The 16,376-nt window shown below is 36.2% G+C and overlaps 1 protein-coding gene across 2 annotated transcripts in view; it reads right to left on the minus strand.

Moving 5' to 3' along the window:
- Nucleotides 1-16,376, minus strand: part of LOC131693063 (sodium/potassium-transporting ATPase subunit beta-1-interacting protein) — a 124,713-nt gene that overhangs the window by 17,509 nt on the left and 90,828 nt on the right. Inside the window, exon 6 of one of the 2 annotated variants that reach the window (XM_058980540.1) lies at nt 806-13,078. The exons of the other annotated variant lie outside the window; for it this stretch is intronic. Coding sequence (XP_058836523.1) covers nt 11,655-13,078 — 1,424 coding nt within the window. The 3' untranslated portion in view covers nt 806-11,654. Of the gene's footprint in view, nt 1-805; nt 13,079-16,376 lie in introns of those variants that run through there. 2 annotated transcript variants of the gene reach the window in all.

A 16,376-nucleotide genomic window follows, 5' to 3' on the forward strand; every position in this document is an offset into this window, starting at 1 on the left:
AAAGGATGAAAAATTCGTGTTTGAGCGCAACGAAAACTCGAATCGACGGTCCTAATCTTCATCCTATTTTTGTACCAAAGCTTCGAAGAAAGATGGCAGACGCTGCTCCAACCAATGGCTCCAAATACGTAGGGTGGTAATATGATGAACATAGGCTCATTACACCATTTATTATTTCGGACAATAAGATTCACACTCACAATGTTGCTTATTGGTATCAACTTGAATTCTGTCGAGGAAATGAAAAAGGACGATGGAGAAGGAACAAGCTGGGGATGGGAAGGGGAAATTTATTTGTTAGTACACCAACTAGAAAAAGATATTACAGACTAAATCTACATTTATGTGTGTCAATTAATACAGTAAATACCTTGAAACATCCATCCGCTAGTACGTCAAATGTTAGGAAGTTATTTAGGCAGAAGCAGTAGTAATAGTAGTAGTTGCTGTTGTAATGAAAACCCATATGTGTTACATATATGGCTAGATCACATTTAACATCTAATATACATAGTTTAGCTAGTCACTATAAACCAACTCTCTAAAAACACATACATTTTCACTTCCAATTAGAGAGATCCCAAAAATTGTGTAACATGCATTTTGTGGACCAACCAATTACAACATTAAACACACCAATCGAAGGAAAAAAGTGGAAACGACGAACACGACCCCGGATCGGACATGAATAAAATGAAACTACACGGAGATGGTCAGGTAAAACGAATGGAAACGTATGGTTGCTTTATTTTTCCACTTTACTAAGGTTGATGATCTCTCTTCTTCGATTTGTTTTACTTTTTACTCTTGCCGTATTTCTTCATACACAAATTAGACCTAAGTTGAACAAGATTACATAATAACATCGTTATCGTTCGCTAAACATACCAAATCAACTTAAGTAGAAAAATCTCTTCTACAAACTAACTCTAAATGCGTAAACTAGTTTGATTCGCGTTAGTTACAGTACATTTTTTTTGTCTTTTGGCCGTATAACATGAGTGGCAATAACGCAATGCGAACTTTTGATTTTCTTCTGCCCACTGTATTTGTACGTGAATGTTGTACATTTAGAAGCTATTCATTTGTCATTCATTTCACTTATATGTTGAATTTGAATTCACATATCAATAATAATTAGTCTTAGATGAAGGACAAAACAATTGATTGAGTTATCACTACTAATCAGTTCTCAACTACATCCTTTAGGTTTTCTATCTGTAATAGTAATTTCAATACAATAGTAAATGACCTTTTGACTACAACATACACAGTACGGGGTCACATTTAATTACTGGGCTAATTTTACTAATCGAATTTCTCAACTATTGAAAGCAATATTTCTTCTCTTTTTTTCTAATGTTAGCATAAACTTTTATAAAAGTAGTAATAAGTTAAGGAACATTGCGCAATTTCTAATGCGGCGTATATTTTTTCATGGTTCAACACGACTCATATAATTTTGTTTTAAATAGTGAAATAGTGACACTGTATACAGTCTGTATACAAACCGGCGTAATATTCTGATAAAAAAACATACCAAAAGAAAAACAATTAGAGGAGTCACGCATATTGTGACCACCTCTTTTTCACAATCGTTTACAGTTTTTTTTCCGGACGTAGGAAGCGGTGCGGGAACATGGCAAAGTCTCACAACCAGACATGCAATGTTTACGACATTCAATACCATGTCGCCTATTGGGACATGATGAATTCGTGGATCAATAAACAAGAAATCGTCGGAAACAGGCAATATATGTTACTAATAGATTCGATTTGTCGTGTCAGTTCGTGTGTCTTCATTTTGCGATTTTGGAAGAAAGTAACCAGATTTTCGATCAAGCTGATGGTAAATACGATTGTTGTTGGAATAAGCAACATTAGACCGGTAACAATTCCGACCTTTTTTCGGAACACCGCTAAATCAAATGGTAATTGGCGCCACAAACCATATGCCAAACATGAGCTTATTCCGACAACTCTAAACACTTAGAGAAAATGAAAATTACATTTGACGTAAACAACGTAGCGACGTATTTTTTCTGTCTGATAATAGGATTTTACATGTCATGATAAAATATAAATAATTAAATTTTGATGTAAAATTCAGACTGAATGACATAGGAAAAGCAGAACAACTCACATTTTTACATGTAATTAAATGTAAATTTATGTGAATTGGAACGCTCCTTTTATGTGCATCTGGCAAGACGTAAAGATACTTTTTTTGCTGTGTAGTTCACTCACAAGAGATTTTAAGATTCTATAGTAATATATATGAAAATCTGAAATAAAAACTCAAATTTCAATAAAAAAAAATCCCACAGCAGTAACTTTGTATACCTCAAATTTTATGGCCACATAACCTAATTTATAACAATCACTTCTGCTGAAGGTTGCATATTGATTGGAAGTTACTGGAAAAGGGCTTTAAAGGTTCATAGAATTATTGAAAATCTATTCTAAGCATGTGCGAGAAAAAGATAACATTATATGAAAATATCTTTTTACTACAAAATCGGATTAATTTGCAGTCTTCGGCAATGTTGACGCTAGAGATGGTCGGGTTTCATTTTTTTCGAACCCGAACCCGACCCGAACCCGAGAGCTTGAAAATTGAAAAACCCGAACCCGACCCGAGCCCGAAATTATAAAATTTGAAAAACCCGCACCCGACCCGAGCCCGAAAATTTTAAAATTATAAAACCCGGACCCGACCCGTACCCGAGAATGAATATTTTGTAAAACCCGAACCCGACCCGACCCCGAGAATTTTAAAATTTGAAAACCCGAACCCGACCCGAACCCGAAAATTTTTAATTTGAGAAACCCGATCCGAACCCAACGTGCTAATATGGAGAATCCATAAGAGATCTCGAAGATTTTCAATTTTAGGCAACCTAGGCTCATCCTAGAATAGTAGAATCATTCGAATCTGAAGTAGCACCATACGCGTTGAGTTATAACAAATTACTGGCGAGTAAAATCCGCATTTTTATTTGCTATTATTGAACGTCGAATATGTAATGTTATGAGAAACTTACAAATTGTCGATATACTAACTGAAATGTAGAATAAATCGGTCGCTAACTCATGGGGAAACAAAAAACTTAATGGTGACAGTTTCAAACAACCTTACCCGTCGTACTTAACCAAAATTTCTAATTTTGTATCAAAAGCGAATTCTATACATTTCTTTTCTAGGAAATGTAAAACCATTCCTGCAAGGCAGTTCTGTATAATTTATCACATGTTAGCTATGGTAATTTACCACAGCACACAGTGATCACCTTCCATACAAAAGTCGGACAAAATCTCAAAAGTGGCCTGAATTTGATGAAAACTTTACATTAAGGTAATTTTGTGACGCTGAATTCATATTTGATGTTTATTTTTTGTTTTTTTTATTGCCACAAAATTTTGGCACTTAGGGTGGTTCGAAAATTCAATATTTACGAATATAAAATTCATTTTCAATAAATTAGGAGCGGTGAATTTTTTAACAGAATACACATTTTTTCAATTGTTAATAATGATAAGACACATCTATAAATTATATTACGAAACTTGGGTAATCAAAGGCTACCATGCGTCTCCTTCAGACATATCATGAAAAATCACCTTTTTTCATATCTCGGGGCAGAAAGGGGCAAAACAAGATATTTATTTTCGGAAAGTACACTAATTTTCAAGTATCATGAACAACAAGCGATCTTTCCGAACTGTTTCAAAAAAAAGTACAGCCACTTTGAATATTATAACTTTAATTTATTGCGCGATTTATTATTTGTTCCTCATGTCTGAGCGAGAAGAAAGGCTTGTATCGACTGAATCGAATGGCAACTATAAGTCCAGCGAATAACCTTTAAAATGAAACCAGTTCAATCCAAATCGGAGTCATAACTAAAAATGTATATTCATTTGAATAACTTAGGTTTGAAAACAATGTTTCTCAGAATTGATAATCTATTTCACCTTTGAAGTTCTGTAAAAAATCGAACTATCGCCCTCAGGACTTTATATTTTGAGAAGACTTTATTCAACCTGTTAAGAAACAGGGAAAAATGTTAAATCATGAAAAATCTAAAATAAAATTTTGAGGTTTTGTCCGGCTAGGCGACACTGGTCAATGGTTACAGTTTATTTTAACTGCAAGCATTCTTTATCATAAATCAATTTGATTATTATTAAACTTTTATTAAAGCAGGTATAACCTATTTGTTGCATTTGACCAACTTAACAGTGCCCGCTTAAAGTTTGTTTGGGGTACAAATGTACCCCACAAAACCATTTACGTTAATGTTTTGTCATGTTTGCATAATTCCGAAGACATTATTTTATCTTTTTTTAAAAGCAAAACATCGATACACAGTAAGCGAAAAACTTGTGAAAAATCGTATGTTTTAGAATAAAACTATCCAATTTAATTATAAATTTAATAAAAACTAGACATATTAGAGCGATTTTAGTTCTTGGCTACGAATGTATCCCAAAAAACCGTTTACTTAGAGAAAAAGTCACGAAACCGTTGTAGGGTTAATGGACAATTATTATTCAATATGTAGCAAAAAGTACTACCATTAAGTGCACTCGCAACACCCACTGTTTGATTTCGGATCAATAGATTGGTTTTTATTGTTTCTACTTTCCGTAGATTTCTACTCGCTTTGCTTTGGACTCTGACCGCGGCCTACGTATCGGTTTTAAAATACCTGTCGAAATTAATATTTTAAAACAGAAAGTTGAACCAATATTTTTCGATAAATTCCTATTGACATGATTTATTACTAATTATCATTAAAAATAAATCGCAAAGAGATTTTAGATGTGAGACACGTATTGTTGAATGCTCTCTCATGAATGTTCTTTTAAAACATAAAATAATTCAGTCAGTTTGCGAATCTGAAGATACAGAATTTTATACAAGAATGAAAAAATACTATATTTGAGCACCAGAAAATACGACGAATTCTAGCGATTTAAGGTTGCACAGAGAATGCGTAAAATTTGCAAACGAAAAAAGCAGTTTTTTTCCACACCGTATGTCAGATCTTCATAAAAATCAATCAGCAGTACAGTAACAACATTCTACATATGCTGATTGATTTTTATGAAGATCTGACATACGGTGTGGAAAAAAACTGCTTTTTTCGTTTGCGAATTTTACGCATTCTCTGTGCAACCTTAAAGGTGCTACCATTTGGTACGGTTATATGTGTCTTCCATTCGTATCACGAAGTATAAAAAAAAACTGGGTCTTGTGTATAGACAGCGTCAAGAAATGGTTGGGTTGCTTTGTTCAAAACCCGAACCCGACCCGACCCCGATAATTTCTAATTTGAAAAACCCGAACCCGACCCGAGCCCGAAAGTTCAAAATTTTAAAAACCCGGATCCGACCCGAGCCCGAGAATTTCAAATTTCAAAACCCGGAACCCGACCCGAACCCGAGAAGCTTAAATTCATAGAACCCGAACCCGACCCGAAACCCGTCGGGTTCGGGTCGGGTCCGGGTTTCGGGTCTAAAAACCCGAACCCGACCATCTCTAGTTGACGCTTACACCCAAATTTATATATTTGTGGATTATAGAAAGCAAAAGGCAACATCTAGATTCTTTCTGAATGCCGGGTTTTCATATATTTACACATACAAACTTGTGTGTATACCAGAAGCAAACGCCAAGCTCATATTTGACATCCGACGTATGGACCCAATTTTGGTGCCGGCCAATCTATGCTTCTTGACAGTTGGCAGATAACATCCAGCGTTACCACCGAATGCAGAGCAGAAGTGGTACCACATCGGAGATGTGAAGTTATTCACTTCACGAACTCGTAAATTGATTTTTACTCACTCGAAAGTCCATAATGGTTTACAACTGTATTCCAAACAATGCAAAATATGTCAATTTACCACGCAAATTCCAAAAATTTCATCTTTGCTTTGGGCTACTGTCGCATGATGCAGATATCTTTTCGAGGCAATGTTCGTGGCTGATCCACGATTATAAGTATAAATAATAATTATGAATTCTGAATCAATTAGTATTCCTAGTTTTGGTAGTCCTTGAAAACGGCGAACTGTGGGGGAAAGATTTAGTATTTAAGAACAATTCTCCTTAAATATTAAATAAAATATCAGTTATTTCAAAATAAAACGTGTTAATTTACAACAAAGTAGTTATAAACTGATTTTAAAAACATGGTTCGTTCAGTTTCAACTCTTCTCCTACCGAGGTGCGTTGAAATAGAGATCAAGGCGAGTTGCAATGAACAACAATTCGTTTTATGCAATATCAAAACTTATGCTAATATGCCAAATGTCATAACTGTGACATTTTTATACTACTATGATAGACTAAAATAACACATAAATATTAGCACATAAAACAGGGTTTGAACCATTTTATACCACCAAGTTTCTTTATAATGAATTGCACTTGTACTTCACTATTAAATAATAAATACCGATATTTCGACTACTACCTGTAGTCTTCTTTAGTGTTTGTATCAGTATATAGAAGAGGTCTATAAGTAGTAGTCGAAATACCAGTATCTATTATTTACTAGTAAAGTGCAAGTGCAATTCATTATAAATATACATAGTGAAATTAAATGGAAGAAAACCTGTGTTAAGTGCTAAGTGCATTCCATTAAGATCTCCGTTCGTGTGTTTATTCCATAAACATTTTTACGGTGTACATCTATAAATATATTAACACAGTTTAATAGTTTTGCAAAATAATGATTAATTTTGGCCACATACGCACGTGGTTACTCTAACAATCATGATACTAACATATTTGGTTCAACCATTATCTAGAACTAAAGAATCGCGAAGTTTTTATATATTTGTTACTGTAAGTGATTTAGGCCTGTGACTACAAGAAGTTTAATAGTAATATTACTATTGTTACAATGTGGATAAAGGCAGCTTTCAAGGCTATCAATGTTCTAGAGATAAATCAAGAATGTTGCTCATTGTTATAATTCTGCACTGAAAGGTATTTGATTAGAAAAATGACAAAACAGATGCTTGTTTTGTCAATTAGTTAATTTCAATATAAAAATTTAAAATTGCATTACGTTTTGTTTTAATTTTGCGAGATTCTCTAATATTACATATTGAAAATAATTTTCCTTTTTTATTCAAAACCCACATCATGCCAAAAGACAGCAAAATAACCGACACGCACACCACACAGAAATTAAAACACACTAAGGTTTTTTACACGGGGGATACGCATCGTGTAAAAAACCGTGCAAAAACCCACGTTAATTGCGAAAACCGTGCAAAAAACGAATTACATTCAATGCAAAAGAGTTAGACGATTTTAGGTAAAGGGGTGATTTCGGAGTTTTATATAAAATGTTCTAATTCCTTTTGAAGGCAAATGACTTGGACGATTTTTGAACAAGCTTTTTTGCACGCATTATGCAAGCAACACGGTTTCTGTTTTTACTCTAATTCCTTAGAATTTTTTTTAAAAAGTCGGATCTTGAGGTGTCCTTTTGGCCCGCACTTCAACAATATGGTTGTTTTCGGAACAGTATTAACTAGTAGACGCCAGATATCGATGCCTGTGGAAATTTTGAAAACCAAGATGGCGACTTCCGGTTCAGTGGAATTCTCCAAAACCCAATTAATGTGGGTATTTTTTGGAACGGGCTTCACGAATTTGGAATTTTTGGAACGGGCTTGGTGAGTAAACGTCAGATATCTATGTCTGAAGCCATTTTTAAAACCAAGATGGCGACTTCCGGTACATTGGAATTCTCCAAAACTCAATCAATATGGATATTTTTGGAACGGGCTTAATGAGTAGACGCCAAATATCGGTGTCTGAGGCCATTTCGAAAATCAAAATGCGACTTCCGGTTCATTGGATTTATCTAAAACCCAATCAATATGGACATTTTTGCAACGGGCTGTAGACACCAAATATCGATTTCTGAGGCCATTTGCAATGCCAAGATGGCAACCTCCGTTCTAAAGGAATTTTCTATAACCCAATCAGTATGCATATTTTCAGAGGGGGGCTAATGAGCGCACGATACAGATCAATGTCTGAGGCCATTTTGAAATACAGAATGGCGATTATAGGCTTAGGGATATTCTGTATAACTCAGAAAACGTGGAGTGTTTTAGAATTTGATTGACAAATACGCAATTGCATGAGGACTGACGTCATTTTAACACCCAAGATGGTTCTGATTATTTAGTGTAACTATCCGGTGTAAAACAAAAATATACGTTTATTTTGAATGTTTTGCATTTATAAGATAAGAAAAATGTGCTCATGAGTGGATTTACTCGGATTTGAATTGGTTCGTCTGTTAGAGCTCATCGAGTGGATTTTCATGTGAGGCTCAAAATCGAATCAAAAAGTTGACAAAATCAGGCAATTGACGTCCGGTATCATTCATCAACGCCATTCGAAAAATTCTTACATTGTTGTGGTAATTGAAAATTTTACTAAACTGAAATGACCATCTTGGTTTTCGAAATGGCCTCAGACATCGATATTTGGCATCTACTCGTCAATCCCATTCCAAAATACCCATATTGATTGGGTTTTAGAGAATTCCACGAAACCGAAAGTCACTCTCTTGGTTTCAACATGGCCTCAGACATAGACATTTGGCGTCTACTCGTTAATACTGTTCCAAAAGCAACCAGATTGTTGAAGCTCGGGCCCGAAGGAATCTTTAAGATCCGCCTTTTTCACTTTTCCAAAAATATTTTGCATATAAGGTCTCGGAATAAAAACAAAAACCGTGTTAATTGCAAAATCCGTGCAAAAGAACTTGATCAAAAATTGTCTACACACTCAATGCAGTTCGGTAATTTGCGCACATCTGAACAGTCAGTAAAAATTCCCAACTGATAACTCAGCAAAGTGTCTGATGCTCAGCGACATGTTTTCGGAGTTTCAGCAAGACAAACGTCACTTCTACTGAGATCTCGGTAAAAGCTTTGTTTGCTGAGTGCTCGGCTGTGCAAAACTCGGTACAAGTTGCGAAAAACGCTGGGATTCGGTAGAACAAAATTAAGTATGTAAGTCTTTGGCATATAAAAGGACTTTTGCGAAAAACTGTGTTTGTATATAGCACGAATATTTTTGGAAAGGGCTAATTTATTGTTCGTACATTGAACGATTTCGATGGTGGCTCGAACTTATTTTCGTTCATCGAACAAAAGTTGCATGAAGAATAAATTTGCCCTTTCCAAACATATTCGAATTATATACAAATATTTAGTAAAATAACGAAACAGTTTGTTTCAATTTGCAGCTGCTACCCCGTAATTGACCGGAACAAGAGAAATTGAACAGAGAGTCAACGAATGGGGTCTAGGAATAGCTAACCATTCTCCATGTCTACGTTTCGAGAGTTCTATACCTTGAAATGCCAATAACGGCGCCGGCCACATCCTTACAGTCATCGGGGAAGGAAAGGAATGTTAGTGCAACAAATGGAGTAAAGAGTTACATAAATATGGATTCACCTTGATAAGGGAACTATGCAACTCTCAGAAGTGTTATCATGTGTTTATTGCTCTGGGCAACCGAGAATTTATGATAGATTTATCCTTTGTTGAATTAATTTGGAAATGCTCGGATCGTAAACAAACAGCTTCAGCTCCGGACTGCCCACCGTTGCTTATATTTAATTGAATCAAACGATATGTGAACGATTTTATTATTCCTTGTTTCTTTATTCCGGCGAAACACGACATTCCAGAGACAATACAATGTCACGAAATTTACCTTTAGTGTCTCGAGATATTTGTCGAAATAGATATGGTAATACCTATGTAATTGAAGATGGCGTAATACAAGTTTTATGTATCGTGTATTAACTTTGGTATTTATGTAGCAAATAAAATGACAATTATGCATTTATTTTATTCTCCACGGACAATTGAATAAGGTACCGACTGTTATGTTATCATTATTCACGCGCGTTGTTAAGCTTACTGAAGCGTATTTCAAACGGTGCAAAATAAGCACTACCGAAATACCTGAAATGACCAGCTTTGCATGGCGAATATACAATCGATGACGCTAATTATTGTAAACATACTAATTACTAGAACAAGATCTAAAATTTAAAAAAAATACTTGTCACCTTGTATGCCAATAATCAAGCTAAAATATTATTATACTCATGAAGAAATATAATTAGCATGACAATAATATAGTGCATGCACTGCTTCAAAGGATAGTCATAGAAATTTGATTCCTTCGGTAAAGTTACTTCAAGCTAATTGGATTATAATTTTGAAAGGGATAATTGGCTTACAATCGTGTAAGAGATTTCAACTAACAAAACATTTGGTATTGGGAGTTCCTAAACCATAAGGAACTTTATTTAACCCGTTTGTTTCAAGAATTTTTAAGAGTTGTGAAAAAAAATTGTCTGTCTTTTTAAATCACGGTAAAGTGGTATAATATTTCAATAGCTCAGCTTAGTGCCACAAATTAGAGAAAAAATAATTTAAAGTAAAAATTCTCGATAAATAAATTGATGGCGACCATGGTGCCTCCCCATTAATTGCAGGGGCTCAGTGGAAATATGCCCCACATTATTCACGAACTGGTTTTTCGATTTACCGAAAATGTAATTTTAAATTCACGTTTTACTTTCCTCTTTTATTTAATAGAATATATAACAAAAAGATTTCTGATTGATTTTAATATAAAACGAATTGCTTGTCCCAGATAGGCAAAGGGTTTTAAATTCTAATGGAACATTTTGAATCGTTTGTCTTCCAATTATTGACGTGGCTGCTGCAATAGGTTAGTTTTTTTTATAAGATATGTGTTACTTTGGAATGCAAAAATAACAAAAATGAAAAAAATTTGGAACAATTCAAAGAATATAACAAATATTATTTCGATACCGGACTACCTCTGGATTGCTTAGTATTTTTCATTTCATACGATGTGTTCGAAAAAAGGCCATTTATTAACTAAAATCTAAGGTGCCTCTGAATTAGGTAATATGGTCAAAGAAAATGTTGTCTTTAACGCTAGATTAATTCAAATCCACTGGTCAATATTAAATTCAAAGTTAAAAGTAGTTTTAGCTAGAGATATTTTTTACATTGATTTACTAGGTATTTTTTCCATTAATAAACATCTACAAAGTATTTCAACTAGGCGTCGTGACAAATTGGTCAAATATTAAGTATTAGATTAAGTAACAAATTATCATATTTTAGCTAGTCCCGTTGAATTATCCATCTCATATTGGTAAACTATAACATATTCACTGAATTGTCATCAAACTAACCCTATTCCGAAAATGTTCGATTGTCGCTTAATAATAAGCTTTAATAATTTCACTAGAATCGATATCGTTGACTCATATTCAACATCACGAACCCAGCTGCCATTGAAAATTGAATTAGAATCGACACAAATTGCTTCATGTCTTGCAAGCTGACTATAATTTTACACGGCCAGCGATTGCCATTCAAGCCGGAACCAATTGTACGATTACACTTACATGCGCCCACCATCGTAGACAGACGGGCGCCCGTCACTATTTCACATCTGAAACAAAACATCAGAGCCGCACTAAAAGAATAAACACAAAAAAAATCAGACTGGGTTGGAACTGTGTCCTGGCAAACCATTCCTGTTTTTTTTAACTGCCAGGATGTTCCATGATCACATAGTCCGGATAGACTCCGTTATTGCTGCAAAAGGACCGGGGCCGCTGCTGCTGGGCACCGTAGGGACCACGAGCCCCACCGTGATGCCGACGGCTACGATGCGACAGTCGATCCTGGGACTTTGCTCGGTGCATAACCGAAACCGGATATCCGCCACCAACCGATGCAACCGAGGGTGGTGGTGGCGGTGCCGGATAGTTGTTGTTCTCGTGGCCGGGATAACCTGGGGGTCCTCCCTGTTCGCGGATTTGGTCGCAATATTTTGGACTCATTACACGAGTGCTGTTACTACTGTTATTATTGCTATTATTGTTGTTGATTAAATTCGCGTTATTTCGTCTAGCGATGCGATTTAAATTCGGAGATCGTGTTATATACTGATACGGCATTCGATAATTTTCCGTGCCATCGAAATGCTGCTGAAGGTGCAACTGCGGCAGTGGGGGCACTGGTGGTGGCAATGGTTGTACTGATTGATGAGGCTTAAGTCCTATCCTGTGCTGATGAGCGTTGAAATCATGTCGAAGCCCATGGGAAAAATTTCGTTCGAAAGCTATTGAGCTATTTTCGTTCGTTGGTGTCGTTGTGTTGTTTCCTGTGCCAATCCCGGCGTTGCTCGATGTAACTGAGGGAATTCGTTTCAGCGGTGTCGAAAGGGATAGTTGCTGGGAGGAACCGGTGATTAGACAACTGTTATCGTCATCGTCGTCAGCTCGTGGATCACCATCGCCATCGCGATAGTACCGACTGGAGACGTTGTTAAAAGGATTACTGATGCCGAAGTTATTTCGACAAGACGAGCTCTTCGGGATGAAAAAGGTATCGTCCTCGTTGGCGATTATCAGCTCATCATCATGTTGTTGCTGCTGAATAACGTCGGTGTATCGAACACTGATACTACTGCTATTCTTACGTAGTTGCCCACTGCGGGTCTTACTAAAGCTAGAATTTCGACTGAGCGGGTGTGGAAGTGGCTGTTGGTGTAGTGGCACGTGTGCTTCGTGTATCTGTCCACCGAGTGCGGATGGTGGTATGCCGTTGCCAATACTATCGCTACCGTTTCCGTTGCAATTGGTGAACGTCGATGACGGTGACGAGGATGACGACAGTAGTGTGTTAGTGTTTGAGGATGAGTTTGCATTCCTGTTACTGTGACCGTTAATCGACATGAGTACAACACCGAGCTTAACGCTAGTGTTATTGAGGCAATGGGTACTACTACTGTTATGGTTGTTGGCCGTGATGACCGTGGCTGATGGAGCGGGTTTTGCAGCGATTGCTTGCTTTAGTTGTGTTGATGTGGCGCTATTCGTGGTCGGTAAACTAGCATAGCTCACGTACATTGGATGCACTGCCGTGTGCTGGGGACTTTTCGCATCACCACCCATAAAGTCGACTGCGGGAAAAGAGAGAAATTATTCCATACTTAGCACCCACTTGACTTGACAGATCATTGATTGGTAGGATTCGTGTTTCGTTCTATCATGGTGGGGAATAAATATATATGGTCTTTGAATACGTTCTGAGGCTTGTGCATGTGGTTGTGATTGAAAGGGGAATTGATGCAATAATCTCGGCACAAACATAAACGGGTACGAAAGGGCTCTTTGGCCTAATTGTGTGGTGTAACTTGAAAATGGTGAACACGTGGTCTTGAGACGAAAAATAATATAATCAAATAATACTGTGAGACAGTATCCCCGGCCAAGAAATTGTCGGAGAACATGATATGATGAATAATGAAAATAAAAATACTGCTTCTGTTATGCGTACTGTTTAAATCAATAAACCTGTGGAAAAAGAACTAACTTAAACTAAAGGGCCTCTCTTTCATACGTTTTTGTCTTTTTTTCTGTTCCTTTACAATTATGCAAAGCAGCGCCGAGTGGGTTTAGTTTCAGATTCTCGGTGAGTTAAAAATATTGTCTAATACTTTTTTGTGATATTTTATCTACTATGCAATAAACAATGTTAGGCATTCAAATAAACTTATCCATTCCGATCCTTTGGATTTTATAAAACAAAATAGCGATTAGATTGGATTTAATACTATCGCCTCTGTTTTGAAAATATTTCTAGGAAAACATGCTTATGAAGCCAGAGCTGAACAATTTCAGTGAAATCAATTGATAGCTGATATCCTCCCGTTTTGAGCTATCACCTTTTCGAACGAATATCAATTCAACATGATCAAGCAAGAAAATTGGAAAACGATGAAGGTGGATATAATATGGAAAGTTTAACTAAGGTGGGATCAACGTCGGACTAATATCGGGCAATGTCGGACCAATGTCAGACCAGCATCGAACCGATATTGGACTTATGTCGGACGAACATCGGATCATTGTCGAACGGTTTGTTTGATCAATAAAGTGAAATTGTTTGAAATATCACTTCGCTGGCAGTCAATATCAGTGACTAATGCATTCAACTGAAAGTTCAGTACAATGAGTGATGGTTCAGTTTGTTCGCCTATCAATTCACACGAGACCTAGTGGTTTCCACGTATGTATTTTATTTGGGCTTACATTAGTTATGGAATTTGCGTTTCAACTTCATCTCATCAGAATCCGACACTAACTTAGTGACAGGACTAAGCCAGCGTCGGATTAACGCTAGCTTCACAAAACGGAGACACAAACCCCTAGTCAAGGGTCAGACACAAACCCCTAGTCAAGCGCGACTTAATGGAGCAAAAAATAGTTTTTACCAAAATTGTTCTTTATTAAGGAGAAATATAGCATAGTGTGCATTTGTGTTTAGTTGAACAGTACATTCAGAAGCATTTGGGTGCTTAAAAAGTCTCCGCTTTAAGCCGAAAACTGTAATTCCAGATGCCAGATGATATAGGACTCTATTGATGTCTTTGGAATGAGGAGACGATTCATTCGAAATTTCCCCCTCAAAGTATATTGTGGCAGTTCGATTTTTTTTTATTGTTTGCTGTTGTGATACATGTTTGGCCAGTAACGGTTCCGAATTTTTTTTCTCAAAGTGCGATATAACAGTTGGTTTAGACGTCTTCATCCTAGATTATGTGAAATGTATTCTTTTTGAAAACAAAGTATGATATAAGTACAAGAAAAAGCTTGTAGCTATACCCTCAGATGCACATATGCTTTGGAATATATACCAAAAAAAAATTTGAACGAAGAACTCAAAGAATTTTGTTCATAGTCACTCATATTACTTTAATTTTGAAAAGGACAATCAGGGTTCTAAATCTATAAATAAATTAGTTAAGGAATTTGCATTGCGATTTAGTCTCATCAGATCCCGACACTAACTTAGTGACCGCAAGCTAAGCTAGCACCGTATTAACGCTAGCTCCAAAAACGAAAACACGATTTGCGTTTTATGCAAACTCCTAGTCCTCCATGATATCCTGCTAGAAAAGGGGTTCTGATTAGGCTGATGAGAATTAATGAAGTCGAAGCATGGTTTGGCTTAACAAGGGGGTTGCTCAGAAGCGTGATTTCGTTTTTAGAGGTAGGGTCAATACGGCGCTAGCTTAGAGCCGTCACTAAGATTCTGGTGAGACGAAGTCGAAACAAATTAATTAATTGCAATAGCGTTAAATGTTCCATCGAGCTTTTTTTAAGTTGTTTATGTTCATTACAAATGAATTTTATATGATGGAGATGGTAGATGAGGAGGTTCATTCAATAATAATTTCACTAGTCCTCATCGAGAACAAGCGAAGAAATGTAGAAGAAGACATACATGACTAAAAAAGCTGATTCCTCATGATGAATCACACAGCTTCTTGGAAAAGAGCATCAATCTCGTACAACTTTGGCAACACTAATCCTTACCATAATCGTAAGTCAGTCCTATGTTCTATAGCATTCCCTATCTACATGAGACTGATTTGCGATTATAGGCAGTACATCTATATCTCCTAATTTGAAAGATTTAAGACATCAATAATGCCTTATATCAGGTAGAATCTGAGATTATAATTTTCGGTTAAAAGATGAGACTTTCCAAGCACTCAAATTCCTCTGAATGCACTAATCAAGTAAACCCAAATATTTTTTACACATTAAATAAGTGCGAATAAAATAAACTTCCAAACTCTTGTAGGAAACTAGCTTACACATAACTTCGTTAAAATCTAAAACAAATTTTCCGGATGATTCTAAATATTTTTTTAGTCGTTTATAAAGTTGTAGACAATTAAACTATCTCTCATATTCTCAATTATAGTATTATTAGAATGTTCAAAGCAGAGGCAGAAATATAAGAATAAGAGTAATTCTACGAAGATCTATCCGAAAACCATTAAAATCGTGACGTAGCATCTTCGATTCCGATGAAACTTTACACGTTTCACCCACATTGCAGATTAAACATTTTCCACAGTCAATGACTTTGGCTCAAGAGCAACTTTTTAAGGGATCAACCATAAATGACGTAGCGTTATATGGGGGGGGGAGTTTTGTATTTTGTGATGATGTGTGACGACAGAGGGGTAGGGGGTCATATCATGCTACGTAGCTTTACCCGTTTCATCTAGCATCGCTTTTTAATTTTTTAAAAATTTATACGGGGTCATGGGGGAGGAGGTTTACCGCTAAGCTACGTAATTACCAGGGGGTATTTAGGGGTTTGTGACGAAATGCTACGATGGGGGAGGGAGGTGTTAAAAATCACTCAAAAATGCTACGTAATTTATGGATCATCCCTTAAAA

Source organism: Topomyia yanbarensis, chromosome 3 (genome assembly GCF_030247195.1).
Source record: "Topomyia yanbarensis strain Yona2022 chromosome 3, ASM3024719v1, whole genome shotgun sequence".
NCBI lineage: Eukaryota > Metazoa > Arthropoda > Insecta > Diptera > Culicidae > Topomyia > Topomyia yanbarensis.